This window comes from Lates calcarifer, linkage group LG9 (genome assembly GCF_001640805.2).
Source record: "Lates calcarifer isolate ASB-BC8 linkage group LG9, TLL_Latcal_v3, whole genome shotgun sequence".
NCBI classification, from domain to species: domain Eukaryota; kingdom Metazoa; phylum Chordata; class Actinopteri; family Centropomidae; genus Lates; species Lates calcarifer.
In genome coordinates, this window is record NC_066841.1 from 18,780,018 (window position 1) to 18,806,529 (window position 26,512).

Here is a 26,512-nt window from a genome sequence, read left to right on the forward strand (position 1 = left end):
AGTTTTTGTGGCAAGTAGGCAAAATCTAATCTTATTCATCACAATACTGCACTTCTTTTAGGTAACTGTTCTTACAGAACTTTAAATGTTCTTCTGTTAACATAAATTCACTATGTGATTTTATTGTCATTTTCTCTTAATATAATATCAGGATCAAGTTGATGGCTGCAGTTGACTTAAAACGAGTAGATAGATAGATAGTGTGCTTTAAGACAAACTGATTGTAATATTTAGTAGAAGTTATGATATACATTTAAGAATTTGTCTCAAAAAGGTACATGTGAATTGCAGCCTGAACTCTAAAGGTTAAGGTTGAATATCTATATTATTTATCTGCTTAACCAAAATACCACACTGCCTCCTACTGGTCATACTGGACACTGACTTATTCCAGTGGGGTATGAACTTACTCAGGGAGCGAGAGTTTAGCATTCCAATCCAACAGGCAACTCTCCTCAAGATTCTATCTGCATTTTGATTCCTTCAGAATAGAAAACACCACTTCTGCTGAGGTTCATAAACATAAAATTTGCAGGTTGACCCATTTAAAAAAAACAGTCATGGGGTTCGCATGACAGACTATACATTTTCATTTTTCATTGTGCAGCAGTCTGTGTCATTTCATTGGGTCCTTTACACACATTATGTACTTGAAGGCCTGTCTGTTTAGTTGAGTTTTGGAAAGCCTGAACAATGATACAGATTATACTCTGGGGGTAAATGACTCTGATTATCTTAGGACTGAAATATATAATAAAAAACAGAAATAAGGATCACTGTAATGGTAAAAATATATATATATATATTTAGTAACATAGAGTATATTATCACAGCTGTCATTATTAGTGCTGACCATAAAGGCTGGATAATTGTGATACATTGACTCTGACATATTGTTGCTGTGTCCAGTCAGCCCTGAAATTACTCATGTAAAAGAGTCCTGAGAAGAACAGTGATAATATGAAATGATCTGAGTGAATGAATCTGATTTGGTAATGTTACAAGCAGTCTGGTGCAATGTTTATCATCTTTTGGCACTAATTCTTTGTGTTAAAATACAACCAATGTGTTCTTGTGGGTGCACAAGAAATCATTTAATATCATGCCTTTCATTTAATATAACACATTATAAATCTGTTAATTTATTATTATTAATGTAGATGAAGACTGGTGGATAATGATTATTAAAATAGTAAATTATAAAAACATCATAAAACTATGATGTATAAATATGTAACCTTTTGTTCAACACTGTGAAGAATTTCAGCATTACGAGGTTTAAAATGTGACCAGACACTCCCATTTTTGTGCCCAAGCCCAAAAATAATGTACCCAAAATAAAAAGGTCACTGCTCCTCAACCATCCTTTGAAATGTAACTCTGTAAATTTTATGAGATTAAATGAAAAAGTGTGAATCAAAGTCACACAGGCACAAAGAAGATAGAAATTTAAGTTTTTTTGTCTCACTTCTTTTGTTGATTGATTGAAGATTGAGCCTCACAGGGACAGTGTATTTGAAAAGGTTTAGAATGTAACTATTGTATTTTTTGTCAGAGGTCATGTGAGCAGCAGAGTTCCTATAAATAAGCTCCTATAATTTATATATAATACTATAAAATTAATATACACTTACTCAAAAAAAGACTGAGGCTGTATTAACTTAACTTCAGAGTGCCTGACCAGTCTGATTTACCGTAAGTCATCGATCAGATGGTTATGAGGTGAGAAGATAAACTGCAACAATTAATGTCATATTCAGTAGTGCTCCTGCTGCTTCTGTTGCTGAGGAGGAAATTGGAGCCACTCTGGACAAATATTTCTCATCTGTCTAGACAAGAGAGCAGCAAGGACAAAAAACAACTAGATAGTATCCATAATGCATGAGTCAACACTGATCTATGTGACTGGATGCACATTTTCTAGTGCTCCTGCTGGCTCTCAGCCAAAACCACTGAAACTCCTTAAACAATTTAACTTTAACTTCTCCTCTCACCTGTCTGTGCTCCACAGATAGACTATATAATATGCCAGGGTTTCAGGAGGTGTAAGACGTCCCTTGTATAAGCAGCTGAATGTATGTGTGACACTTAAAATGTCTGGATTTTATTTAATTGGTGATTGGTTTATGTACTGCCAAGAGAGGGAGCTGTTTCCTCAATCTTCTGTCACTTTGTTGTTGTTGTTGTTTGTTGGTTTGTTCGTCTTGTTGTTGTTTTTTTTTTTTTACAGTTAAGTATTTTGTAACTTTGTTTTTGAGGCATTATTATTATTATTATTATTATGAGGAAATAATAATAATATTTACTTTTTGTAGTTAAAACCACATTTACAACATGTCACAAAATATCAACCTGGGAGTCAATTTAAATTGTCCTAAAAAATTTAAGTAATTAAAGTAACGTGAAAGACATCAATCACATAATTAGTCAGTTAGATTAACAATTACAGAGTTCATGTGGAAAATGCAGGAGGTTTATAAAAAGCTTTGCTGTCACACTGGCTGTCCTCCAGTCGAGCCTCACACATGCACATGACAAATGCAGCCTGTAAACATTTTAATAGGCTACTTCCTCCTGGTTTCCCAGCAACTCTTTCCAAGTCGTCAAGTAAGGGATGTCATGATGTCAGGATTAGAGCCACAGCTGTTGCACGTTGATGAGATAAGACCCACACATACACAAACACACACACACACACACACACACACAACTTTATTTTTGTCTTCAGTGTGTGTCTAACAGCACGGGCCACCAGCAGGGGGCACAGTGAGCTGGAGAGCCAGGTCACATCCCCCTCGCTCCAACCTTTACTGAGGTTTCTTATGCAAGACTTTTCTTTAAGCTGTCCTCCCTGACACTGCTGTTTGGCAGTCACGTCCACATGCAGCTGGTATAAAATAGCCTGTGACCATTATATAGCCTTTCTATTTTCAGACTTAAATTAACTGCTGTAATCAGAGAAAACTGCAAAGAATGCAGCCAACTTGAAAGATTGCCAGAACGTGTCATAAATTTAAAAGACTAATAGTGTTTTTGAACTTACACTATCAAGCAGTTATATTCCTGTCCACAGGAAAGTGCATGACACCAAGTTAAAAAAAGTAAAATAATCCATCCTGGTGGTCCATCCAGCTGCTTCCTTCCCTTTTGCCTACTTGGAGCTGCTGACCCATGAGGAATATACAGCTCAAAAGAGGATGTGATTTAATCACATTGCTGCTTGATCAGCCCCGCCTGAGTCATGGTCACTGACTCCTGGCCTCTAAATGAATCACAGAACCACTAAGTCAGGGGCAATTTGTATGTCACTGCGATTAAATCAGCTGCTGAAATCCTATTCAGTCAAACAACAGGTTATCTACAAGCCCTTCCCCGGGCATTACCACCACGTTGCTGAGTGACCGATTGTGTTTTCAGGGACTTAATGTGAAATGAAGGGATTGGCTGCAAGGCTAAATCAGAACTGATTTCACTTGTAAAGTCTGAGAGATAACAGCCTTGCCCTGTTTTCTTACCCAAGTTTACTATACAGTACTTTCCTCTCCTGTACAGTGTGGTTAACACATCTAGTGTTCAGATGACGAGATGACTCAACTCTTACACCTGAAAGCCTGAAAATAATCAAACAAACAATATTTCCCATAACCACTGATAAATCTATTGAGTATAGTATAATTTGGATTAGTGAGATCCATGCATTGTGGCAGGCTACAGCTTTTAAAAACCTGTTAACTGAGCAATGCCTGAAATTTCAGCTTCCTGCCACTCAGACTTTTCCTTTTAATGGAAGAGAAGAGTTGGATTGTGCAGCTAATAGAAGTCTTGTGGTTTCCAGGTCTCATGATTTCATGGAACTGCATCAGACTCACAAAACCCATGACATGGCTAAAAGCTCTCCTCTCCTCTCCTCTCCTTTCCTTTTACTGTAGTTCTCACTGAAATACTTTGAAACACACTGTGTTTGTTTGAGTGAGATTAGGTGTGTGTGTGTGTGTGAGAGAGAGAGAGAGAGAGAGAAGAGAGAGAGAGAGAGAGAGATAGTGTCCGTGTATGTGCTAAATCGCAAAAGGATTATCACATGACTCATGGTTAACATAAGAACAGGAATGGGACAGGCTTAGGTCAAGGAAGGAGAAAGAGGGGGAACATTCTTGATGAATGACTGTGTTATGTCCCTTAGTATTATGAAGTCAAATATTTTATTGTTAAACTTGAATTATATATTATGTGTTTTTTTTTCCCCATATCTTTAAGTAACTTTATTAATTCCATTCTGGTTTTTTATTTGGCTGTTTATTTCTCCAAATTTGGGAAACTTAAACCATTTTTCATTATTTTAAGCCCTGATTAAACCCATGATAAAAAAGACTGATGCCATATAAATGGATTTTGCATTGAATAATATATCTGGTAGCCCTGCACATGAAACCCTCTGATAATATGACTTCACATATACACTAATGTTCCAGTGGATGGGCCTCAGAGATGTCTACACTAAGGGCTGATCCTGACTGTAGTCTTTGCTGGTTGTCAAAGTGAGAGTCCCAGGAGTGCTGCTCGGGCTCTAGAGGCCCTCATTACAAAGAGGAGCTGTTAATTTCACCATGATTTAATTCACTTAAATTACTAACCCAAGTGTAAAGAAAACAGATCTCTAAATCAGTTACAGTAATTTACAAACCTCTTCCTTGGCATGTTATTTTTGAAACGTTGGTGTGGACTAACATTGTAGGTTCATTGTAGGTAAAAAGAGTAAATAGAGTTTAGCAACATTTTAATCAAAATGTGATAAATGTGATCAAGTCACAACCTCACAGTCTTACTTTGTGCAACGTTATAGAGAAATATGTAAGATGTTAAATAGGTTTTCAGGTGCTTTAAGGTTAACATAATTCATCACAAAATGCTTATCATAACTGCATCTAACTTACAAAAATACCATCTGGGCAAAGTGGGCAAGTCCTGGGACTTCAGACCTTCAGGGGCCCTGAAGGTCCTCTGTCAATCGTGCCATATTTATCCAGTTTTAATACACATTTTTACAAAACACTTTTTTATCTTGGTCATTTTTAACTATATATTTTAACCAAATGGAGGATTTTACTCATCAGATGTCTGAATCTTAAGTTATCAGAGAAACTAACTGAGCTGCTTGGCTCCGCTTAACAACATTGGAGAAACACTGATTTTTAACATGAAACCGTTTTGTTTGCTGCTTTTATCAGTTCTAATCACCTGATCTATTTGTTTTGGAGTTGAGGAAACCTCTGCAGATGATTCAGAACCCAGTAAAAACCTCCCGAATGATTAACACTGAGGGAATCCTAAATGGGAGAAGCTAACACTAATGGTGGTGAAGATAACTCCCATGATCCCATGCTACTTCACAACATCATCAAACTCTGTCTTCTGTTATTGTTTTGATTGAGAGACTCCTAGCAGCAGAAATGATATAATATTACATTTAAAGTTAAATTAGGGTAATGGCCTCACCCTCTTTAATCTGAAACATCACACTTGTTACACTTCTGTACTGTTCTTGTAGCCGACTCCCCAGTCTATGTACTTCTCAATTTATTCTCTAGTATCCCTCAGTCTTTATGTTCAAGTAGTCAGCATATGGTCTAGTATGCCTTAGTCTGTTCTCCTCAGCCTATTCTGTAGTACTCCTCAGTCTATATGCTCAACAAGTCCTTAGCCTTTGCTCTAGTACTCCTCAGCCTATGTTCTGGTAGTCCTCAGCCTATGCTTTAGTATTCCTCAGTCTATATGTTCTAGTACTCTCAGTCTTTCCTGTAGTACTCCTCCGTCTATTTTCAGTGCTATAAACAGGAGGCGGAGCCTTGTTCCAAATTAGGAGTGGATTTGGTGACGTCACGCCAGCCAGCGCCCCTGCGCACCACACAAGTTGGTACACGCGCTCACCCAGCAAGAAGAAGATCCAGACGTCAGTTGAACATGGCGTTGAGCTGGAGACCTGTCAGAAGTCTACAGAGGAAAACAATTGCTGCCACAGCTATAACGTTTCCCTGAAAGTCAGCGACGGATTACCTGTGACTGCTGAAGCGTGCCTGAGAACATTTATTTGCATTTCATCCTTTTCTGCTACTTTCAGGACACAACGTACGCGGTAGAACAGGGGCGGTAGAGCAGAGTTGACAGCTAACGTTTACCTGGATAATTTGACCACAAAATGCGTGTAACCATTTTAGCTAACTATTATTAACTTAAGCGGTGTCCGCTTGCTATCGACCCAGTCAAGCCTTAGCTATTTGGGTTAACTCCTCTTGCACTTAGCGCTATTAGCCAGTCGATAACAACACAGCATGATTCCGTGAACTGTTGCTCTTGATTTGCTTGGCACACACCTAGCTTAGCTAATAGTGTCAGTTTTGACTTAAACACCTTAGCGTCTTATGCCAAGTTGGTATTGTTTTTAGACTCGGTTTGTCAAACGTTAGCCATATACCGTTAAGGAAATGTCAGATAACCAGAGCTGGAACTCCTCTGGTTCCGAGGAAGATTTAGAGCCAAGAGAGGAGCCTGGACATCCTGTTGGTATCGGCGAGTTCAGCGGAGTCCTTAGTAAGGTAAGTCACGTTTTGACCAAACGGAATATCCTTTAAGTTTACCTAGCTCGGCCAATGTCACTGCCAAGTGCTGAGGGCAGAGCTGTCAGGGAGGCGCCTGTCTAGTGTCTACATATCAGGGTGTAATGAGGCAGTGTGGCAATGTTATGACAAATCATGGCACGTCTGTTTGAGGGAACGGTTAACCGGGATCCTTTGCCGTCTGTCAACATTTCCACATTGCTGCCCAGCAGGAGCATTAGATCGGTAATCCCCACAGTAGCAAAAGGAAAGCCCCTAATGAAACTGAATAGCGGGGTATGCACAGCTAGCTACATTAGCTCACAAATTCACCTAAAATAGTTTGTTTCATTTACTGTGATATTGGGCCAAGTTAATAGTTAATTCCATGTATGTTTGTTCATGTGATGCCTGTATATTATATAGTACTGTGCTGTGGTGATCACAGATGGTTGCACAATGCTGTTACTAGTATAAATAATAGAGGCAGGTGTTAGTTTCGTCTAGATTGTGTAGATATTGTCGTTTTCCAGTCAAATAGATGAACTGTATTTGTGCTGATCTTGTGATTGACTACAGATGAGCTCATTTCAGAGAAATTAAAGCAGAGAAAGATGTGTGCCTTGTCTACCATGAACCGTGTGGATACAGCAAATGGCACTGTGTTCTGGTCAAATGTATTGTGGTACTGATAAAAATGCAACAACATGCAAGGTGGAGGAAAACATTTGTTGTGACTACTAGCATAAGTAAACTATACTTGTTCATTGAGTGCACTGTGTAAACAACAACTCTCCAAGCTATTGGTGATCTGCTCTGTTTTTCTTTGGTAAACAGACAGTTAAGTCTACTGCTAGACAAAGTCTTGGTAACCCATTTTGCCATATGCTTCTGCTCACTAGTTTGTTTTGGGCAAATTGACCCCAGTTTTAATGAGTTAAGCTGCTGGCGAGCTAATGTGGTATTAATCTCACTGTACACTGGTTGTTTCTAAACAGATTGCATGCTGACCTGCTAACCAAGCATATCGGGAGATTAAGCAGATTCGCATTCAGAAAAGCTCACCTGTTCAATCATACTAAGCCCTTTAGACGTCATATTTCTTGTGAGGATTAATGAGCCATCACCTTTTATAAAATCCCTAACTCAACTCCATGTCCTAACTCAGGTTTTGAATTATGCATGTACATAGTGTGTTTGTAATATACACTGAGTTACCTGAAAACTGGAAATCACTTTCCAGTTTAAAAGTCCTTTAATAAAACTAAATTTGTGTTAGGTTTGTGGTTGTGTTTCATTTTCTATTTGTAAATAAAGTGGAGAATATGTGGTGGACACCTTTCAAAACAACACCGCAGCAAAGTGTAGCCTCTAAGCATACAATTTGAACCAACACACAGAGTACCAAAGTAGTAGTCTTGGTGACATCTGAACAATATATGTAAGGTGCTATTTATTTAAAACATATAATATGCCATTACATCAGAGGGGTGTTTGTATTTTTCTTGTCTCTCAGTAGTAAAAGATATTAATAGAAATGCTTTTATTTTTCAGTGGACAAACTACATCCATGGCTGGCAAGACCGTTGGGTGGTGCTGAAAAACAACACGTTGAGCTACTACAAGTCTCAGGATGAGACAGAGTATGGCTGTCGAGGTTCCCTCTGCCTTAGTAAAGCTGTTATCACTGTAAGTAACACAGATTCTTTCCTAGAAGTAGCAATCTTCAGTTCTGTTAAAATTTGTGCAATTTTGGCCCTTTCAAAATGTCTTACAAGAATGAACATTGTCGTTTGTGTAAGAGTTACACATTTCGCTGAAAGAGAGGAAACTACTCTCACTATTTTAGCCACCAAAGCAGTGCAACTTGCAGTGGCACACATCCACTGCTATTCAAAACCCACACGTACACTCTCTGAATGTTTATTTAAATTGCAAAGTGTAGTCACAAACTACTTTTGCGCACCTTCCCCACTTCACCTGCAGCTCAGCTGATTCTCTGTGGGCTATGTGTTACTCTAGTTTGACCTTTCATTCACAAAAGCCAAACAGCAAGGCAGCGTGGTTTTCAGACATTTTTGGTTACATGTCTGCAGTAATCAGAAAGAGTGTATTTCCACCACAACAAATGGTGTGCAATGTTGCATATGAATGGAATAGAGGTGGCTGACAGATGAGCTCTTCCAAAAGAGAGTTTTATATGGAGGATTGACCCTCTCTTTATATTTGGTGAATAGCTGTAATAATTAGGGGCTAATCTGTATTGTCTGACCCAATTATTTTGCTATTCAGAGTTAACATAGCTGTGTAATCCATTTGATAATCAGGTCAGAAATTTGGGGGATCAGCTGAACTCACTGATAAATGTATCTTGATCATCTGTGTAGCCACTGACAATTGCATCTGCCTAAATGATGCTTAGGCAGCTAGTTAGTTAGTATTATAGGATGATATATAGGAGGAGTGGTAGAAGAATTGTACAAGAATTGTACAATCATCTTTGTGTGTTTTGGATAGAAAGGTTGGTTTTTGCATGGCAAATATGCCATGTGTAAGATTCAATGGATTTGACCTGCCAAACTTTGATGCTTTGTTAAAATCACAAGCAATGAAAAAAAAAAATCATTCTCTTCTTTATAGAAAAGTAATTTTAGATGTGTCTTTGCACACTACATTTTGTTTGGCTTGCCTGTAGAAATGGCTCTGCTTGTGAGATTGACATTTCATCTAACTCTGAAATCCCACAGGAACTCAGAAGAACTTTTGCCATGAACAAAAAACACTGTGTCATTGTTTCTGCAGTTGTTGCAGCACTGTCTTAACCTTTTAATATAAAATGCTGCTTTAATTTTACCTGACCAAAGTATAAAAATGAGTTCACAGTTTATTAACACAAAGTCATGGTTTTCTAACACTGGAATATACTGTTAAAATCAACTGAATGGAACAGGCCCATTACCTGAGGAGCACATAAAGAGAAATCTAAAGAGCTAAGTCAGACTTTTCTGTTTCTGCTTCCACAGGCATTTTATCCACCCCCTCTCTTTCTGCCTTAGCCCCTCACATGGTTTTGAGAATTTCACCATGTGATATATAAGATGTGATTCAGATGTTAGGCCTCCACCATATGTTTCTCCTAAATTCATGAAGGAAAGACTTGGCTCTTTCCTGGATCCATATGTAGGCTGAAGGCTTGACTCACTATTGACAATTTCAATCAGATGAGAAACTTTACCCTGGAGTTTCTCAAACCCGATCTTCAACTGCAGGTGATAACCTATTTTTACAAAGAACTCCTGATTATGTCCCAAGTTATGCTTGAGGGTAACTGGCCTGTCAGGTGACTGTTCTAGTTCCAAAACAGCATGTTATGTGGTAACACTGTACTGGAGACTTCATCATGAGACCAGTAATGCTGTGTCACTGTATAGAACACACCAAGAAATGCAGCTCCAACCAAATTGGAGCTGTGAGAGCAGTAGCATACATTATATTAAGGCAGACACTCCCATGCTTATCAGACTTTGAATAATATCCTGCTTCAGTGATTCAAAAGAGCAGCCACACTTTGCCAAGCACAGATAAAATACATTCAAATGTGTAAACAGTGTCTTATGTTGGAGGTTCACACGCCCAGGTCAGTCATTGACTGAGGCTCAGTCTGTGTCTCTCTCCAAGCGGTTACAAGGGAAATGAATAAGTTACTGTTCCAAGTTAGCATAACAATAATAATGCAAATGTTTGTATTTATATTTATATAGCACTTATTAAAACAACATTACTACGCACTTCACATAAAAAGCAAAGACCATAAAAAACATAATAAAGCCTGCATGATGCAGGCTTTGCTACTAGCTGTATTTGTTCAGCTTTATCCATTCCCAGCCTATGTAAATATTAACCTCCATGTGGTGCTCTACTGTAGTCATTTCTCATTCCAATGGAAATATGCCTCAGACATCTGGGGCATAAATAATGAAAAGTTATAGCTGGTGAAGATCGCAACAGACAAGTTATTAGCCTTTTTTGAACAGAAATATTTTCTCTTTTTCACCAGTATTTCTCTCTTTGATTCCGGCATCTTGTCATTTCCCCTCATAGCTGTGATGTTAAACCAGACAGGAACGATCAGATGTACATGAACCATGTTATTGTGTGCTCTCAGTCACAAGACTAGTGATGTATTCAGATGTTTTTTTGTATTTGAATTTGTATTTGTCTAAAAACCATATAATTGTGTTTTCTAATAACATCTGCTTGATGCAATGAGAATAGAAAAGAGAAGAATTCTGAATAAAGTATAAAGTCTAACCTCGTCACATTGTGTGAATAGTCATGTGTGTATATGCAATATCTATTTAGTTCAGAGGGTCACCAAAAGTTGCACTATGAGTCATTCACAGATTTCAGTTTGGACACTAAAGTTGAGAAACTTGGGTAGGCCCGTAAGACAACTTTTAATTTCTACTTTGTAGAAGAGCAAGTGCTCAGAATCATTTCTCAGAAATTGAAACATTATAATAACAGGACTAAAAGGGACTCCTGCAGCTGTTTGCTGGTGGCCCACTCCTCTCTCCTTTGTTATGTTTGTTATTTTGGTTCACTGGAATTTCAACAGATTGGAAACAGCATTTGTTTGACACAGTCTCAACTAAAACTGGACAATGTAGGCTTTGCAAAGGGGGTATTCGTGCAGAGCTGCTGGATTAGATTACACTATGCACTGTTTATTTCATTGTGTCCACCACCTGCCCAAACAATAGCATAGGTAGTTCCTAAGACACCTTCATTACTAGGGAACTTGATGACATTGAATTGGATACCACTCAGTGTAACAAGCTGCATATTTGTGGCTCATTAAGAGTTTTGTGCTATGTAATATTTAGGAAATTATCTAGACCTTTTTTTTTTTTAAAAAAAACATTTTTGTAAACCCTTACAGCATGCAGCCTCAGATTAAGATCTCCCTTGAGGCCTGCTACAAAAGAGTGATAACCCCTCTTGTTCCTGTTTCACATCTGACAAAGTCAAAATGGTGTTATGTCCTTGTTACTGACCTCACACTAGGCAAATTGTGACTTAAATATCAGTAACAATTTAATATTTGTGGTAGCAAACAAGGACAACCATCAAACTGTGAGTTAGTAATGTAGCAATATGACATGGAGTGTCTTGTTATGATATTCCAAGATGTGGGTGCATGTGATTGTAAGCTTGTCTGGTGGTGCAAATGTGGGTTTGCAACTCTAACTACAAAGGCTGCTAACCACCACCGCCATTTTTAGATCCATGGCCAGTTAATAAGAGCACACTGGCCTACTTGTAATTCCTTCTCTCACTGGAATTGGTGAGTAGTGCAGACTGGATCTGTAGTAGTTTGGGGCTGGATTATTTTGAGTTCTGGAAGGCAGTGGCCCTGGATGTGACGATTTGTTTTTGTCCTCATCACAATACAGCAAAGTTTTTTAGCGGAGGAAAAACAGATCAGTGATTGAACACATTGTTGGGAGTGATGTCAGGCTTTGTGGAAATTGCAAAATCTAGTCCTAGTCTTCAACTAGGAAATGAGTCTCTTCCGCATAGGATGTGACTTCCTCAACATTGGGGGTCACAAGGAGGGTCATGAAACACCTTCCCCAGTTTGTAGATAGAGTGTGTGTGTGTGCGCGCATGTTTCCGAATGTTGTTCTTACTGTCACCCTTGTTGATTTAGCCCTTTCCCTGTGTTTAATTCTGACCACTTGGTTTAGGCACTGGTGAGTCAGTGTTTCCTCCACTAGAGCAATGGGGATCCCGTTTTGTTGTCCAGAGTCTGCAGAAAGATGTTCCTGGCAACAAGACCATAGTAATGTTGCAAAAACAAGACACTGTATTTGTCTGTATCTCTTCTCCTGAGAGCATAATTTGCACAAATGAGTATAAAATTCAGTTAGGGTTTCTCAGTGTTTGCATTGGTCTCAGTCCCTGTATTTTTTTAGGCACTAAAAATCACAGACTTTTTAAAAGGGAGCTCCCATCCATTCACGTTTGGAGACTGTGACTGCAGACACGTACACCAGCTCAGAAGGAGCTGGAAGGGAGAGGACAGACTGGGAGTCTTTTTGAAGCTGAGTAGGAAGTTTATGTTTGAAGAGAATAGAGACAGAGTGAAGCTGTGTTGTCTCATCATTTTTATTTGGGCATTCATATTATTTGCTACACAAAACAGTTGATATTTTTAATGCTAAATTGTTTCATAAAATGTTGTCTCTCCCCCTCCTGTTCCCTTCTCCTCCCCAATGTGCTCTCTTACAAGACCATACAATTGAAAACTATCCAAAACAAGCAGGACACACACGTCCCAGGAATCAAAGACTAACACTGATGACATGAGTGTGTGATATGATCACAATTGAGTTACTGCTGGGGCCACAAAATGCCATTTGACAGACATTAGAAATAGTTGCTGGCAGAGGCTCCTGACCAGCAAAAATAGACAAAGATGACAACACAGTTGCCTGAATGAACAAAAAATATCATAGTGTACCTAAATATTGTTGCTATGAAAGTGCATCTCCATGTAGTCATAGTGTACGTTTGGTTACAGATATTTTAAACAGTGACGTAGCATTGAGACACAGCTTTCAGGACATGCTTAAAAATTTACTAGCTTTTTTTGTTGTTGTTTTTTTCCCTTATTTGATTTTGTCCTAACTCGCTGAGATAATCAGAATCTTCATTTGTTGTGGGATGTAATGTGCAATGCAATTAGATCTTTGTACCTGCTTGTTTTGTGCGTGGTCATAGGAGGCTGAAAGGGATTTCATTATGCACTGAGCAACAGAAATTCCGCACATTGACTTTTGCTTTATATTCTCCTATATTCCTCTAGTTGTTTATTCATCAACCCTATACATATATGTACAAGTAGATAAATACACAAACTAAACACTCCATACTTGCCTTTCACAAGCTGCGATAATTTTAAGCATGTCATGTCATCCTGTAAAGTGCAAGGCTGCTGAGATGACCTTCCTGTGATAGATTATTGTTTACTGTAGCCTTGGATCCCTGTAAGCTTCTCAAAACTGCTGCAGGCTTTCATTCCTCAATCTCAGTGTACCCATGACCCCATAGTCCAGAGGTGATTAAGAGGAGCTCATTTTCTCACTTTCCTAGCAACCAGATGGCACTAAAATTCCATCTACCAATCAAACACTTGCCAGTTGTATGCAGGAACATACCAGCTATCTCTAATCTGATAATTTCACTTAGCTTTTGCAGATTTAATTTGAATTTGGTATTAACAGTCCAGTCAGTGAGTTGTTGAGGTTATATTTTGAAACAGGTTAGTGTAATCCTGGGTTTTAGAAGGAGGCTGTTGGTCCTTTTGTCTTTCTTGTAACTAAGGGTTGATGCATCTTGCATGTTTCCTTCCTTCCTTGAACTTCCTCTTCTTGTCCATCTCTGCCACTGCTGCTGATTTAACGCAAGTGCTGCGGGTAACTTTAAATGAGCATCTGATTTGGAAAGCTTTCAGCATTCGGCCTCATGTTGTGCATTACTGACGCTGAGCATCTGGTGTTGGCCTCAGAGCCGTCCAGGTGTCAGGCAGCATGGCCAAGTCTAACTCCTGCAATGAAACCTCTTTAAAGACACCATAGTGGGCCATTTATTACTCTGCCAACTCACTGAAGTACAACCTTCAGTAATGTTTTGGGCTCAGACTGTCTCTGGACACATACAGTAACTGGGTGATATCAGGTTGCAAGCTTGCAATTATTAATAATCATATGTGCCCATGTTATTATAGCTTGCCACAGTAAACATAGCATTATTAAGTAGTTTTAATTTTGTGCAGATTAAATTGAAGTGGTAGAAAGGAATAATCAATGAAGTATAATTATAATACTCATGATATCTTATTGATTAACGTACCCAGAAAATCAATAAGTGGCTTAATTAAACAAACACTTATGTTGTTAACCACAATCACAATCCACAGTGAAATGAGTGGCTGTAGTGCTTCTTGCAACATTGCAGATTCTTGGCCCTTGGCAGTAAATGATTGCACTTATTGTCCATAACAAATATACTAAAATAGAGATCTACCAGATGGGTTTATTGTATTGTAGCCAAATTTGGAATGTAAAGGTCTCCTCTATGTTTTTTTTCTCTTTTTTTTACAGTGTAATTGCAATCTCTGTTCATTCAGACTATTCTATTTAGTTCTAGGTCCCTCTCTAGCTGTGTCCTTGACTATGTTTGAGCAAGCCAGACTCTTTTCCATATATCCATTCTGTCACTGTGATTCGACCTTGAGAGTGATATAGCATTGGGACTCATTGTAAAGACGTCCTCTCAGAGGGTCTGATGCATTTGGTAAATACTACATGGGTAAATACCATTACTGTCACCACCACCTCTTCCCCCCCCCAGCACACACACCAACACATACACACACGCGCCTTGGTTGCTGGCCATGCCAGCACAGCAGTTTTACAGCGCTGACAGTACACTGGAGGGCTATTAGGAATATACTCCGTTCTGCAAGTTACCTTAAAAGGCCAGTTATCTGCCACTTCTCCTCCTATGGGACGCTGTCTGAAAGTGGAGGCTGCTGTTCCTCTGGTACTTATCTTTGTCTTCTATCCCTTTGAGATAAGACATTTAATTCACATCACTGTGGCTGTGGTGAATTGCCGTGTTTCCAGTTGTTCAAGCCAACTCAGGAACAGATTGTGGCCCACCATATAACACACAGGAGAGAGATTACCCGTTTGCTTTTTCAGTGTCATTTTAATAATTGCCACCTCTCACTGCACGTCCCAAACAGGAAAGAGACTGTCTTTTTTTTCTTGCTATGAAAAGAGCATGACAGCAAACTAGGAAATGTATAACACCGTCATCCCCCACCACTACGACGACTCTCTCCGTCCTGGAGAGAGACGTCAACAGGCTCTTTAAGAGACCGAACCCCTGCAAGGCAGCTGGGCCAGACTCTGTCTCTCCATCCACCCTGAAGCACTGTGCCAGTCAGCTGTCTCCAGTGTTCACGGACATCTTTAACACCAACAGTATATTTTCAATGTACACTTACAATGCAGCCTAACTTTTTGTTCTGTGTTCTCTTTCTTGTGTGTATATTTTTTTAGCCTCATGAGTTTGATGAGTGCCGGCTGGACATAAGCGTAAACGACAGTGTGTGGTACCTAAGAGCACAAGACCCAGAGCACAGACACCAGTGGATTGACTCCATTGAGCTGCACAGGGTAAGTCATGCACATTCTAACACAGACAATGAACTCCTGGTATGAAAAGAAACCAAATCCTTCTCACATTTGCAACAAATAATTATCATCATTGTATGCATGTGTGTGTGTTTCTATCAGAGTATCAGAGAGGGGAGGAGAGAGAGGGCAGGAGTCCAGGGCACAATAATCATCCCTCCACCACTGGTGCGTTTGTTGGCAAGTCTGTAGGACCTTAGGACCTACTGAGTACTTCAGTAGCCTATAGCACAGTGCACTGTAGTGACTAGTGTGTGTGTATGCTTGTGTTAACCTGTGCACCTGTACTCACTCAGTCCATTAAAGAGCATATACTGTCTGCACTAGGGATGTAACGATATGAAAATCTCACAATATGATAACACCTTGATAACTAAATATCTGATACAATATTTCTTTTGATATTTTAAAAAAGGCAAATGAAGACTTGGAAAATAAATCAATCTGTTTATGGAACAATGAACAAAGCATTAATTTTAAAGTGCAAAAAACGTAAAACTGTAGTCTGGCATTATGTGCATATTGCATATATTTTTTGTCTGTCACCTTTTCTCCTCTCATTTCGTGACACGGGGAAATTCAAATGCTTAAATACGTCAGATCTAAAAGACACTGGAGCATCCACAGTTTCAAAGGCTTCGTCTCTCTCTCCCCTGCTCTGTTCTCCCTCGCCTCCAACAGCAGTGTCCGCCAGCTTTGCTGTAGATTTGGAGAGGGAGCGGATGATAGGAACACATCATCTTCTCATCTTCCTTTGCTCTATTCCACCGTGATTGTAACAAAACTATAGTTTTGCCCAGAAGACCTGTTATTTGTTACTGTCCAGGTTCACAATGGTATTGAGGCACTTTTGCTGTTGCAATAATATGAAATTGATGGTACCGTTAAATCCCTAGTATGCACACATACTACACAGATTGTTTTTGCACATGCATGTATGCTGTGTGGAAAGCTTCATCTTCGATATTTAGTGTTGATGCATGACTTGTGGAAAGGCTTGTAACAGGGACAAGCTTTTCTTTGCTAACCCTGACAAGGGTTACATCACTTGCTGTTTGAAAAACAGCCAAAAGATAACCCTGTAAAAAAAAACAACCCTGAAAAGTTGAGGTCACCCTGTCCTGCAGGAAAGTCATCAAGTCCTGGACTATAGACAGGGCTTTCTTGCTTTGTTGTTTGCCTAAAATATCAGTACAATGCAAATTTAACTGGTCTGACACACAAGGTTTGGTTAAGTGCTGTGTGAAAAGCTGTGTAGTGCAGGGAGATGTGCAAAATGAATGCAGTGAAGACATGCAAAATGTTTATGGTTACATATACACACTAACCAACCATCACATATGTAAATTATGTTCTGCATTGTTGTTGAGTGTTTGTTAGTCATCCTAGCCAGAGAGGAAAGAATAAATTCCAAGTGCATAATAGAGAGAAAATGTTTTCGTATACTGATGTGAAAACCGTAATCTAAGACAGACGTAATCCAGAGCAGAGCCGTAGCTGTGTGTCTGATGTAGATGAGGAGAAAGCAGCCACCATACCTTTAGTCTGTCAGCCAAAACACATGCTGCTCGCTCCTCAGTTTGGGAAATCCCCCACCCCACCCCTCCAAAAACTCACTCATCCCAGCACCAGGGAGCCACCATGACTCAGACAGAGCAGGAGGGGAGTCAGCCTTTGTGCTCATACATGCACACCCAGCCATCATCCCACCCACAATGAGTCACCACTGAAAACTCTTCTTCCTAGAAGGTCCTGCTTCCTTTTCTAACCCACATTACTCACAGCACTCAGCAGTGCAGCGTCTCCAAGGAGACACAACAGACTGCAGCCGACATGTCTTCCTATGGTTTGAGAAAGTGAAAGATATAAACATGAAAACAACACTTGTCTCTAGGATACTGTCTCTATTTTGTCGAATATTTTACACATACAGTGACAGCAATATAACAAATATTCCAGTAATGTAAAGTCATCTTATTTTGCAAACTGATCATATTCTTTTCTTTTATCAGTAAAAGGTAACATTGGGGAAGTCTGTTTCTGTTTAGGGCAGCTTTTTATCCGTAGTACGATTTATGTCCTTAAGGCTTTTTTTAGACTTTAATCACCAGACACACTTAATACAGTTTGCACAGTTGCACAATATTGCCTTGCTGCATGCAGCTTAAGAACACGTCTGTGTGTGTAGGTATTACACTTGAGATCGATGTCAGGAAAGCCAGCAGCTGATAAATGTTACTTTTACTGCTGTTCTATTTCATATTTTTATGATTGTTATCACAGGCTACAGCTGCAACAAAGCCTCTTGGATGTGTTTTTTTTCCCTTTTCTGTCATCAAACAGATTAAGCAGCCCAGTTAGATAGCGCTATCTGCGCTGATGAAGTCAGTGGGGTAGCAGTATGTTGGCAAAAGGGCAAACAGCAGTGACTAAAATCCATGTGAACACAGGCGGAGTTACTTCTGGTCGTTGACCGACAGTTACCCCAAGCTCTTACAAATGCCAGTCACGTGCATTTACATTTCACGCCCTCTTGTGGTTGAAATTGGGAGTGTCTCTTAAAGGGACACACACCTTTTTGTCTCTTCTCTGCTAGTCTTCTCAACCTTCTGCTCCTGCTGCCACCAACCATCTATTCTGGGGCCAAGGCTGTCAAGTAAGAGGAAAGGGGAATTAGTCAAGTTTACAGGAAATCAGTTGATGTTTCAGTTGAGTTGCCATAGTCACACAGTCTGTGTCATGTTGTGCTGCTTTTGTTGTCACTGTATCCTGTCAAAAATGTTTATTATATACACTATAATTAACATTAGGTATATTATTATGTATGTATGTAACACAAAAATATATGGAGGTAGTTGGAAACCTATTTAATACATAGTTGCATGATGTAGAGTGTTGGTTGCTACAAAATGTAACTGAGGTTTTGTTTTTGTGACACTGGGTTTGCTTAATACGTCACTGCTAAATTGTTTGGGGTTTTTTTGTTTTTTTTATCACAGTCTCTTTTTCTAGTGCACCGTCTTTTGTTTTGATCAATTTTTATTTGATCTTTGGCTTAAATTAATAACTATGATGTATTTTCATGAGTAAGACTGCTTTGACAACATGACTCATTTTTTTGTTGTCTGTTTTTCCTTTTTCTCCCCTGCAGGCTGATTCTGGATATGGTTCAGAGTCCAGTCTGCGGAGACATGGCTCCATGCTGTCTCTCACATCAGCCACCAGCGGCTACTCTGCCACCTCCACATCCTCCTTCAAGGTGGGTTTTCTGGTTAATGTTTACTCTGGTTGAAGAAGCCATTGGTGTCAGTTTTGTATTTGCACACATGAGGGGAGTTTAGATATTTGTAGAGGCACATACAAGCAGTGAATTGTGTCAGCATTCACATGCTGAAATGGTTGCATAGTGGTCCAGTGGAAATATAAATACAAGCTTAACTGTTCTGTTGCTTTACTGTTTCTTCAGAAGGGTCACAGCCTGAGAGAGAAGCTGGCAGAGATGGAGACCTTCAGAGATATTTTGTGCAGGCAGGTGGACACACTTCAGAAATACTTTGACAGCTGTTCAGATGCTGTGTCCAAGGATGAACTGCAGAGAGACAAAAGTAAGAACCACAGACACCCACACTATTAACCAACTCCTGTTGGGGGCTAGATTTGGGGGCTGGATTTTTGCTAAGACCTGAAAATTATTTTGACTGTAAAAATACAATTTTCTTAGCACTTTCCAATAGTGTTATAGCCAAACATTCAATCAAGACAGTGGGATACATTCTTGCTCCATACATGGGTACTCCATACAAGGATTATGGAAATATTTGTAGTTCATCAGAAACATATTCTGAGTGTTGTAAGGAATGTGTTTGTGTGTGTGTTGTGACTCAGAAAGCAGTTATTCTACAGGCCCTTTCGCCCTCACCCTGTCTTGGCTGGCTGAACATTTGCTCATGGCAGCCTGCGCTTGGCGTCTGTGGATGACCACAGTGAATGAAGCCCTGCTTTTGTTCTCCTCACCTCCCTCTCTCTGCTCCTCGCTCTCTCTCTCTCTTCCTCTCTCACCCTCTCTCTATTCTGAAGATGAAACCAGACCATTGTCACATTGTCCAGCACAGCAGAGCTCTGCCAGTCTGATGGTGTGCTGTGTGTATGGTGTAGCTTGAGTTGTTAATGGGCCACAAGTCGCTACCCTGTCCTGGAACCCTTGATGACTTTCAGTAGGGTTCTAAAAGAAAATCCTTGTGTGTAGCAGCTACCTGTTTGGTGTTTCTGTGTTTGCCTTCCCTCTCTGAATCTTTACCTTTTTTATTTTCTTAGTCGTGGAGGATGATGAAGATGACTTCCCCAACACCCGGACTGATGGAGAGTTTCTGCATAACAACAATGGTAGCAAAGAAAAACGTAAGTAGTGTAGAATTCTTACTTAGAGCCACTGAAAACTTTTATTTCTCTGTAACCTTAAATATTCAGCAAAAATCAACGTTACAGATTGGATGTTAGCAAAACAACTAGTATTTGCTGTAGTCCGTATACTTCTCTTATGTGCAGTGTTCCAGTCCTTAAGTCCCAAGGGAATCAATGGCATAGACTTTAAGGGTGAGGCCATCACATTCAAGGCCACCACTGCTGGGATCCTAGCCACTCTCTCCCACTGCATTGACCTGATGGTGAAGAGAGAAGACAGCTGGCAAAAAAGACTGGATAAGGTGTGTAACATTTGGTTCATTGCAGTGTCCAGATGGCTATATATCATCCATCCATTGAACATTTATCTGTTATCTGTTTTGTAATGAGGGAGCTCTTCTAAGAAATGTATTATATACATTATTTGTCAGACAATGGTGATTATTTCTCTTGCTATAAAAAGATGAGTAGGTATTTGATTTATGTAAAATTGTGTCTACAGTGGAGGAAAAATTGAGAATGCAGGAGAGACAGTTATTGCTGGATTTGATGTTCCATCAGCATACTGTACACACTATCGTTTCAACTTCATTTCCACAGTTGTGGCTGTAAATTCATTTTGGTTTTTTGTGTGCGTGTAGGAGATGGAGAAGAGGCGAAGAATAGAGGAGAGCTACAAATCAGCTCTCAACGAACTGAAGAAAAAGTCTCACTTTGGAGGTCCAGATTATGAGGTGAAGTAATTGTAAAATTCTTCCATAACAAAACAGGAATTTGGGGTTGTGTAAGACCTTTGAAGTAACATTTCCTCTCCACTTTATTTGCAGGAGGGTCCAAACAGTCTCATTAATGAGGATGAATTTTTTGATGCAGTTGAAGCTGCTCTTGACAGACAAGACAAAATTGAGGAACAGGTGAGCATAAGATTTATAGAGCAAACTGCTAAGATGATGTTAAAAAGTGAAACAAATTGTGAAATAAAGTTATTTTTGGTGTCAAGTATGATAAAACTACTGTGTTTGTTTCTAGTCTCAAACTGAGAAGACAAGGATACAAAGATCCAGCCCTGTTCCCCTCGCAGACGTCTATTCCAGCACTGGCTCGCATAGGTTTTCAGACAAGGTTGTTAAACCCTTCACTCCCTAAAACTACACAAGCTACTTTCATCATTCCATCTCTTCCACATACATTTCCTCCCAGTCCTTAGTTTTCTCATTTCATTTTTACATCTCTCATCACTTTTTGTATAACATGTCTCTTCACCTCTTTATTTTGATTGTCCATCATCCCCTGGTTCTCATCTCCCCTGTAGCCTCATAGTCAGTCCTCCCCTGCTCTGATAGTCAGGGCCCTTCCTCATGATGTCCACAGATTCAGCGCAGAGGTAATTCACTGCCAAGGCTTAGTCAGTCACTCTTCCTCTGTGTGTCACCTGTACAGACTAAACACTGTGTTTGCATGAATCTCCAGTAACTGCATAAGCTTATGCAAGAATATGCTGCAAGACCCTCTAACTCACTGGAGCAGCATGATGTATGAACTGCCGTTATATCTGTGTGGGAACTTTGTGTTAACTTTGGCTCCTAATTTTGATTTTCAGTCGCATTTTGTTTACAAAAAATAGACACAAAGAAATTTAATCTCACTTTCTTCATACATTTTACATTTTTCAAGGATTGTCACTGTCTTTGATATCTGTCACATGGTTAGCCTGTTAATACCAAACTGTTTTTCACTCATTACCAAATGCTGGTTGAATGAACAGAACAAAGTAACAGTACAGTGTTATATCCACATGCACATCCACAGCCCTTGATGATTTTATGTCAAAGTTAGCTTGCCTTTTGCTAACCGTTGGCGTGCTAACCTGCATGGGTCTGTGGTTTGCCCCAGCTGTTTTATTGTCACTCTAGGAATTGTGGTTGCATGTAGTCCTGTTACTTTATTACTTCCAAGAACCAGTAACATAAGCGTGCGTTGCTAGCAAAGATATGACATTACTGAATAAACAGTGGTTCTCATTAGTGCTACAGGTTCAAGCATCTTGTCAATGTCTGAAGACGACATGTTTTTTGGTGGCGGAGGATGTTTAATTGGTAAACATAGATCATAAGTTGCAGCTTTTAAGGCAACACCTCATCTGGTTCTATGCGCACATTGACTCCATTATGCCATGCTGATATCTGAGGACCTTTCCAAGTTGTCATTATATAATCGATATCACCTTCTGTTTCTGTCCCTGGCCTTGTGTTATAGGTGGAGGAAATGGTGCAGAATCACATGACCTACTCCCTGCAGGATGTTGGTGGAGATGCCAACTGGCAGCTGGTTGTAGAAGAGGGAGAAATGAAGGTATGAGTAGGATATTAAAAATGTTTTCTTAGATCACTGAAGTATCTTTAATAAATTCTCTGACTCATACAGTGAATTCTGAAGTTTAAAAAGCCTGACCTAAATTTAATTTGTTCTTAAAATACATTTATCTGGGATGTATAATTGGACAAAGGGCCTACAGGATTTAGACAAGTACTTCATTAGAAAATGTGGTTATGAATTGTTTTGCTTGAATTTGGCATGTGTTTGCAGGTGTACAGGAGAGAGGTAGAGGAAAATGGGATTGTTTTGGATCCACTGAAGGCCACCCATTCAGTAAAGGGGGTGACCGGTCACGAGGTCTGCCACTACTTTTGGGACACTGCCTATCGCAACGACTGGGAGAGTAGGTCTAACTCTAAATCACTGCTAGTTTAGAGTCAGTGTACTGTTAAAATACCATGAAAACTGATATTCCTTATTGTCCTTTCTGTTCTCTGCTTCCTTTAGCCACCATTGAAAACTTCAATGTTGTGGAGACATTGTCAGAAAATGCAGTAATTGTCTATCAAACGCACAAGGTAAGAGCTGCAAGGTCACAGTCAAAATCACTTTGCTTGATTGACAGTCGGAATGGATCGGCTTGTTATAATCACCTTTTGTATAGGATCTGTTGAATGTGAAATGACAGAAATAATCTGTTACAGCGGGTGTGGCCTGCATCTCAGAGGGACGTGCTGTACCTGTCTGCCATGAGAAAGATCTTAGCTAACAATGAGAATGACCCAGACACCTGGCTGGTCTGCAACTTCTCTGTGGATCACGACGATGCACAGGTGAGCCATCAAATCCAGTCAGGTCCATTTTAGGGTGTATTCTGACACCAAGCACAACATTGATCAAAACTGCTGCTTTTACAGTGATTACTTATGGTACTTTCTATGTCACTTTCCTCAGCAAACCAACAGGTGTGTCCGTGCCAAAATCAACATTGCCATGATCTGTCAGACCCTGGTCAGTCCACCAGAGGGCGATAAAGAAATCAGCAGAGACAACATCCTGTGTAAAATCACATATGTTGCCAATGGTGAGTGTGCATCTGTCAGCAGCATCATACCTGTAGTAAATACAGTCACTGCTGCTAGCTATAGCAGCTAGGAAGCTCAGTGAGTCATTATGAGCAAGTTTCGCTTTAGCAAAAACTTAAATAACTGTAAATGAATTAACCATTTTTAACTGGTTAATGCTTTCATTTCTGCCACTTCTGCAAGTCCAGGTCATGTTTGGTTAATGTAATCAATGATATGGTCTTAAATAGAATTCTGTGAATCCTGCAGTAACCTGATTGGCCCTAAACTTTTGTTATGTGAAAAGAATAAATCAAATCTTCCAGTGTCCTCTTCAACTACCGGTGCTCTTGGATAGGAAAATGAGTCATTTTAAAGAGGAGAAAAATGTGGCCTGATGAATGGGTAACTCGTCAGCATAAAAACTTTAATTTCAGCTGCTGGTTGATTGTAAAAGCTGTTAATTTCATGAATATGAACTCGTACATTAGCCACCCTAGCCATGGCTGGTGGCACGTCTTTCCCACTTGAAATTGATGCACCTTGACAAGTTAATATCTTGTGTGATTGTGTGTGTGTGTGTGTGTGTGTGTGTGTGTGTGTGGTGTGTGTGTGTGTGTGTGTGTGTGTGTGTGTGTGTGCAGTAAATCCGGGAGGCTGGGCTCCTGCCTCTGTGCTCAGGGCCGTGGCTAAGAGAGAGTACCCCAAGTTCCTCAAGCGCTTCACCTCCTATGTCCAGGAAAAAACTGCCAGCAAGCCCATTTTATTCTAAAGCTCACAGGTAACACAAGTCACAGGAGTTTACCAATCTGATTTCATGTTTTCATGTGTCACCTCTGATTATGTATTCAGTTCATAATCCTGCAAAATGACAATACAAATGTTTTCCCATCTTTCCAGTGTTGAGACATGAGGACAGAACTCCAACCCATGAAGCTCTGAGGATCTTTTGTCTTCACACTGACAGCTGCTCTGCTGCCATGATGAGACAAGTTCCTCAGAGGGATTTTTTTTCTTTCCCAGTTCTTGGCTTCAAGTTAGTTTCAGTAGGGAGGAAGGGTAATAATGGTGCCCTCTGGTGGCTGCATTCAAGCATCTATGAGACAACCTTTAGACAGTCATATCAAAAGAAAATTCTTGAGTTATTATTTGTTTTTTCCCTTCATTGAGGTTTAATTCATAAAATTAAATTAAGATCAAAAATTAAATTGCTGTTACTCAAAAGGATATTATTTGTCTTTGCAGCAGCTCCTTAATACCACACATCTTTCATGCTCATGTAGAGGACTGAGTAGCCAACATTTCAGGTTGCATCTCTTTTCTGACAAATACATTAATATATAAATGTATGTATATTCTATAAGAAGTTTGTAAAAAATAAACGAAAACATCTTCAGTAATAGACTGAAATATTTAGTTCCTATTTTGCGTTGATTTTTCATATTTTTCCTAAGTAGTCATTTCCCAGCTTTCTTTTTAAGCTGCTAACTTTTGTGAGTAAAACTGGTTCATTTGAGATGATTATCATCTTATTCGTAGTAAGTCCAGAGGGCTGTCATCAACCTATGACCCCTATGAAATAAGACTTGACCTTTTTGACTCCGTCTCTCTCATGAAAACACCTCACACTGGTGCTGATGGAGGGACTAGTCGAGATGAATCTTTCATATATTTAATGTACAAAATGAGTTCATGTACATTATTAGCTTGGCTTTATATTTGTGTCATTGTCAATATGTTCCAGTGTCATAGCACATCCTGTATTTTGAATCTTAAATGAATTGTAAATAGTCTCACTAACATTTTCGCTGAAGGTCTGCAAAGCGTAGAGCCCAAATGCCTTAGTGTTCCAGGAAGATGTAGCTTCAGGTGGGGAAAAGGGGGGTGCTGTTAGTGCTCCTATTAAATCACTAGTGAAGTGCCTCATGGCTATATCCCCCTTATAATTGTCTTTTCTCTATTTTGGGTCAATTTACAATGTGTCCTACAATACATTAACTGAGGCCTGGCAGGATATTTCTACAAATCCTAGTATTATGAAAACATCAGATTCATTTCAGTTTATTTTCAGTGTTGCCGCCTCAACTTGTCTGTCAGTATTTCTGATGTTTGTTACATGTCCTACGTACAAACAGTTACAGTACTGAAACCATTCTGTTAATCAAGTCAAGTCAGGTCTTTGTATCATGTGTTTTCTGCCTGAAAATGTTGATAATACGTGTACAGGGCTGCAAAGTCCAGTTCAGTAGGGTCAACTCTGTTAAAGTACTTAACTTGATTTTTCTAGGAATCATATACTTACAATTCCTTAAAGTTTTATTTGCTCATCCTCATAAATTTCTAACATGTTCTTGTTAAAGAGTAAATCCTTATGAACTTTTTAAAGTTCTTGAAGCACACAAAATTTGGTTTAAGTTTTTATCACGTTAATCATATTCCAGACAATGCTTTTCAACAGAAATCATCAGCACCTCTGCCTGAGTACTATTTCGACTTGTGGGTATCACAAAATGTTTTTTTCTTGGATCATATCAACAACGGTAGATTTGCAGTTGTGTTATCAGTCTTCACTCTTAAGCCTTGTGATTTCAGAGCTTATAGCTGAGAGTTGTGGGTGAGAGGCAAAGTGAAGCCAAATGATACTCAGCCATTCAGCTAAGTGGACAGACACCAGGCTGAAGCTCTTTCACCCAAAGGCAGACATTTCTGAGTTTTAGTTATTAGCAGATTGTTAACACTGAATGTAATTAGAAATACATTTTTGTAAATAATTTGTTCATACTAATGCTGTGGGATCAACTTACAAATGTACTGTGACAACGTGGCACATGTGCCCTGTTTTGAAAGTGAAATAAATAAGTTTATCCTCCAG

At 39.4% G+C, this 26,512-nt stretch overlaps 2 protein-coding genes across 9 annotated transcripts in view; one reads left to right on the plus strand and one right to left on the minus strand.

The window, feature by feature from the left end:
- Nucleotides 1-26,512, minus strand: part of LOC108873800 (3-hydroxy-3-methylglutaryl-coenzyme A reductase) — a 336,264-nt gene that overhangs the window by 301,674 nt on the left and 8,078 nt on the right. The gene's annotated exons all lie outside the window — the stretch shown is intronic.
- On the plus strand, nucleotides 5,911-26,511 carry LOC108873824 (ceramide transfer protein). Of its 7 annotated transcripts, none has more exons than XM_051073079.1 (20): nucleotides 5,911-6,590; nucleotides 8,145-8,279; nucleotides 15,725-15,841; nucleotides 15,962-16,027; nucleotides 18,456-18,515; nucleotides 19,011-19,118; nucleotides 19,326-19,464; nucleotides 20,174-20,257; nucleotides 20,405-20,562; nucleotides 20,902-20,994; nucleotides 21,088-21,174; nucleotides 21,290-21,382; nucleotides 21,573-21,644; nucleotides 22,517-22,612; nucleotides 22,847-22,979; nucleotides 23,084-23,154; nucleotides 23,281-23,409; nucleotides 23,531-23,660; nucleotides 24,285-24,421; nucleotides 24,548-26,511. In XM_051073079.1, exons 1-19 carry the CDS (start codon nucleotides 6,480-6,482, stop codon nucleotides 24,410-24,412), a joined length of 2,010 nt encoding a protein of 669 aa, XP_050929036.1. In that variant the 5' UTR covers nucleotides 5,911-6,479; the 3' UTR covers nucleotides 24,413-24,421; nucleotides 24,548-26,511. The 7 variants fall into 7 exon arrangements, with proteins under 7 accessions (XP_050929036.1, XP_018517656.1, XP_018517675.1 ...); XM_018662140.2 differs by having other exon boundaries at nucleotides 5,912-6,590; nucleotides 24,541-26,511; XM_018662159.2 differs by lacking the exon at nucleotides 21,573-21,644 and having other exon boundaries at nucleotides 5,912-6,590; nucleotides 24,541-26,511.